The sequence below is a fragment of the Prionailurus bengalensis genome, chromosome A3, assembly GCF_016509475.1.
Source record: "Prionailurus bengalensis isolate Pbe53 chromosome A3, Fcat_Pben_1.1_paternal_pri, whole genome shotgun sequence".
Classification (NCBI taxonomy): Eukaryota; Metazoa; Chordata; class Mammalia; order Carnivora; family Felidae; genus Prionailurus; species Prionailurus bengalensis.
In genome coordinates this window covers 102,270,498-102,275,425 of record NC_057354.1, presented here as the reverse complement: position 1 = coordinate 102,275,425, position 4,928 = coordinate 102,270,498, and the positions used below count along the sequence as shown (strand labels likewise).

The 4,928-nt window shown below is 45.2% G+C and overlaps 1 gene segment (V, D, J or C); it reads left to right on the top strand.

Moving 5' to 3' along the window:
* Positions 1-732: 732 nt before the first annotated feature.
* LOC122467091 lies at positions 733-1,376 on the top strand. The segment is given in 2 exon segments: positions 733-831; positions 1,054-1,376. Coding segments are annotated over 2 exon segments (372 nt in total).
* The last annotated feature ends 3,552 nt before the right edge of the window (positions 1,377-4,928 follow it).

The following is a 4,928-nucleotide window of genomic DNA, read 5'->3' as shown; positions in this document are numbered from 1 at the left end:
ATCGCATGGATTTGATCTACGAACATATGCTCTCTTGTTGTCCGTATCTCACCAATATTTGTTCTATAAGTAGCATACCAAGATAGAGCTGATATTTCACACCCACCCCTAAAAAATGAGAACTCATGAATTCTATAGGAAAAAAAGTACATTTTCATACAAAAATTTAAGACTTGGAGGGTCATCCAATTCTTTTATTTTCTTGATTTTAGAAGGTGTAGCCTCTATTCTAACTACAAAATTTAGAGCCATGAGGACAAATAGGGGCCAGAAAAATTAGAGATGCTTTCTTCTTACAAACACGCTGGAGGTGGGGCGCCTGGGTGGCGCAGTCGGTTAAGCGGCCGACTTCAGCCAGGTCACGATCTCGCGGTCCAGGAGTTCGAGCCCTGCGTCAGGCTCTGGGCTGATGGCTCAGAGCCTGGAGCCAGTTTCCGATTCTGTGTCTCCCTCTCTCTCTGACCCTCCCCCGTTCATGCTCTGTCTCTCTCTGTCCCAAAAATAAATAAACGTTGAAAAAAAAAATTAAAAAAAAAAAACAAAACATGCTGGAGGAGCCCCTCTGGGACTGGATGTGAATCCTGCGTCCGATGAGAACCCCCAGTTGGCACTGGGCCCTACAGGGGCCCTGGTTTCACGGCTGCAGCCAGACCCGCCCAACCCCTCACTGATTTGCATGTTTCCCCCAGAGAATCCACATTTCTGCTCTTCAGGATCCCCATAAATAGGCTGCTCAGTGATTCGGGGCAAAAAAAGAACCTGAGGCAGGCCCTGGATCGAACATGGGGGTCCTGACCCAGCTCCTCTGCCTTCTGCTGGCCTGCCTCCCAGGTGAGGAGGACGGCGCAGGGGACATCCCCGAGACGGTGGCCGTTCTCTCCTCCTGACTGGGGGGTCTCCCCAGGGCTCCGTGGATCTCTGACCCGGGATCTCCCCTCCCCTCAGAGACCCGGGTGCTCTCAGCTTAGGAGACCAGGACGCCAGAACCTTCTGGGAGGGAATGGAGTGGGATCTCGTAAACAACCGTGACTTTGTGTTTTGTTTCCTTGCCAGCTGCCGGCGGGACCGCTGAGTTGACTCAGTCTCCCACCCATCTCTCTGTGTCCCTGAGAGACAGCGTGTCCCTCATCTGCAGGGCCAATGAGAGCGTTAGTGATTACTTAAGCTGGTATCAGCAGAAACCAGGCCAGCCTCCCAAGCTTATCATCTATGATGCCGATAACCTAGAGTCTGGAGTCTCAGACCGCTTCTCTGGGATTCAGTCTGACACAGAATTCATCCTCAAAATCAGCACAGTCGAGGCTGATGACGCCGCCGTTTATTACTGCCAGCAGGATTATGCGCTTCCTCCCACGGTGCTGCAGCCCCGAGCATAAACCCTCCTCCCGGGCTGGGGCTGCTCCTGCGGCGACGGTTGTCAGGTGGCCGGGGTTCCAGCAGCTGCACTGTGCCCTGCGGTCTGTTGGTCGGGGCAGGGCGTGCTCTGGGGAAGGGCTTGCGGGGCTCATGGGTGATGGCCTGCAAGGGACTTTGTCCTTCCAGAGTTTTCCTTTGGACCAACATAAAACAATGAATTCATTGAATTTTATCAAGGAGGCTTCTGGGTCAGGTTTGCAAAAGAATTTATCTACAGCATGGTCTTTGAATCTCTTCTCTGAGAAACTCTCCGGGAGGTTTTGTTTTGTTTTACTTTGAGACAGAGAACTAGGCTGAAAAAGGAGCCCATAACCAGGACAATACTCCTAATACGTTTAACAATAACAACAGTAATAAAGCAGGAATACGACTGACAGTAAACAGCGACAGTAACTAATTTGCTGAATGCTTGAAGATCTGCTATGCGTTCAACGATGCACTAAGGCCTTACCCTTCTCGAGTAATCAGTTGCACAATAATCCTCTAGAGATGAGAAATCAGAGGTTCTCGGAGCTCAGGTTGCTCAAAATACCAGTGCTTGTGGGGAAGAAGAAAGGGAAAAAATTCTAATTTTCAGACTCCGTAAGTCCTCAGTAATTCATTCATTCATTTAAAACGTAGATAATATTATGGGCATCTGGCTGCCTCCGTCAGTTAAGCGTCTGACTTCAGCTCAGGTCACGATCTCACAGTTCATGGATTTAAGCCTCGAGTCGGGCTCTGTGCTGGCAGCACAGAGCCTGCTTGGGATCTATGTCTCCCTCTCTGTCTGCCCCTCCCCTGCTTGCTCTGTCTCACTCAAAATAAATAAATGAAACATTAAAAGAAATAAAAAGTAGATAATATTAAGTGCAGTAAAGTGAACTAACTGTATATCAGGTGAATTCAAAGTATACACCCGGATAAAGATAAACATGTGCATGTCCTCCTCTAACTGCTACCCAGTCCAGAGACCCGTGTTTCCAGCATCCTAAAGACCTCCTCGTGTTCCTTCCATCATTTCCAGACTCCATCCCCACCACGCCCACCCGACCCCCAGCCGCCACCACTATTCTCTTTCCTCTGGTCTTAAACTTCACATAAATGAAATCACGCACTGTGTACTTTTTGGCAGCTGGCGTTCTCTGGCAACACGTTTTTGAACTTCGCTTTTGTGGTTGGTATGGCCATAATCTGTCCCCTTTTGCTGCGGAAAAGCTCTCTAGCATGTGAACGCATCACGATTTGCTTTAAATGTATGTGTCCTTCTAGATTTGAGACTGTCGTTGATAAAGATTTTAGGAACATTTTTGAAACGTCTTTTGTGAACTCACGCACTCACTTCCCTTGGGTCCATTCCTCAGAATTGCAAGCAGGGCGTTGCGTGAGCTCGGCTGCCAGTTGCTATCTAAGCTCCAGCAGCTGAGAATGAAAGTCCCAGTTGCTATAATCTTTGCAATACTTGGTGTATTCATACTTTTTACTATAATCATATTGGTAGATCTTTAGGTGGTATTGTGGTTAAAACGTACATTTGCTTGATGATTAATGATGTTGAGTAACTTCTCATATGTTTTTCATTAGTTATTTGGATATCTGGGGAAATATCTGTTCAAAACACTATATATATATAAATATATATAAATACACATATTTTGTTACATATTCTGAAAATAGATCTTTTACCAAAAATATGCACTGGGAAACCTTCCCCCATTTTTAAGAATGTCTGTTAACTCTCTTAATGATATATTTGAAAATAAGTTTCCAATCTTGATGAGGTCTAATTTATCAGTCTTTTTCTCCCTTAATTTTGCATGTGTGTGTGTGTGCTCCATTTAATAAATATTTGCCTTACCTTTAGAGCCTAAAGATATCCTCCTGTGCTTTGTTCTAGAAGCTTCATTATTTTAGCTCTCACGTGTAGATGATAATGCTCCAGGAGCTCATAGTTTTGCCAGATGTAAGGTGGGACAAGGTTTTTATTTCTACTGTCCATTTGATCGCATTTCCGCGTCCAATTGCTCCTCGTTATTTATTGGAAAAGAAAAACAGCATATCATCCACTCCATTGTGTGGCAAATGGCCACCTCGGAATCATTTGTCATTTAATGTGAATATAATTTCTTTTACAAAAACCTTTATTGTACAGCAGCTTTAAAAAAGAACCAAGGTCTGAAAAAAAAAAAAAAAAACCTCTTGGAAAGCAAAGAGACTAGAAATGAGCTAGAAACAGAAGAATGCTTACTTCAGTTGATAGGAAAATTCAAGGGCAGGAAAACCCAGACTACCGTGAGAGAGTCAGAATGATAGCTACCATGTTGGGAGTAGTTACTGGCTGGGAAAGTGCATGAATGAGGTTTCTGGAGGATTTGAAATCTTCAGTATTTTCATCCAGTTGGTGACCTACGTGTAAACCTTAGTCATTTGTGCCCTGAAAATTTTTGCCCTTTTTTCCTGTACATGTTTCATCTCAATCAAAATGAAAAAGGACAAACCCAGAGCCTTTCAAACAAACATAAAGAAAAAAAGCAAAAATCACTAGATACTTGTGGAAACTCAACCCCGTTAAAATATAAATACGACTAAGAAAGTTCTGAAAGACCAGAAAACTGGTTGAGAAAATAGAAGGGGACACTGAACTGTGTGCCTTTACCCCGGAGGCACCACAGAGTTTATCTCTATTGATTTTCCTCGAACTACGGAGACATGTTATCTTACTTGGCTCACAGGAGAGCCTCCCAACCCCTTCTGGTTCTCTCCACACTGCTGCACCCACAGGGGATGTGCACGCTGTTCTCTCGGAAGGCGCTTCCCTTGCAAGTCTGAGATAAAAGGTCAGCTCTCACTTTGCTTTGACTTATCAGGACTCATCAGTTCAGTTTCTCAAAAGGACATTCCCTGCTCAGTTCCTGGGGCAGCTTATGCTCTGGATCGCTGGCAAGGACAGAGGGCCGATGACAAAGGAACAGGGGTTGGGACGGTGAATTCTGGGGACAGAGGTGCATATCAGATGGATTTATCGACATGTTAGATGCATACATCTTGCTCCCTAGGATGGGTCATGTGATGTTTACATTCATGAGCCTGAGGAAAATTCCAGAAGGAACAAGGACCTGTGTTCTGATGAAGACTGTAACACAGAAGGAGAGGGATGGCACAGGTGACTTACACTCTCCTTTGAAGAGGCCCCTTTGTATGCTGCAAATCTCGGGTTCTTTTTGAGATTGGATATTTTAGGGGTTTTAATCAAAACTTTAAAAATGGTTTAGCCTGAAATAAGTAACAAAAGAAAAGTTCTAAAAATGACTCATAACGTTTGTACATAACCTTGCATTTCTCTCTTCTTACTGTAGGGTCTAGTGGGGATGTCGTGATGACACAGACCCCTCTGTCCCTGCCGGTCACCCCTGGACAGCCGGCCTCAATCTCCTGCAGGGCCAGTCAGAGCCTCCTGCACAGTAACCAATATACGTGTTTAAGTTGGTTCCTGCAGAAGCCAGGCCAGTCTCCAGGGTGCCTGATTTATAGGG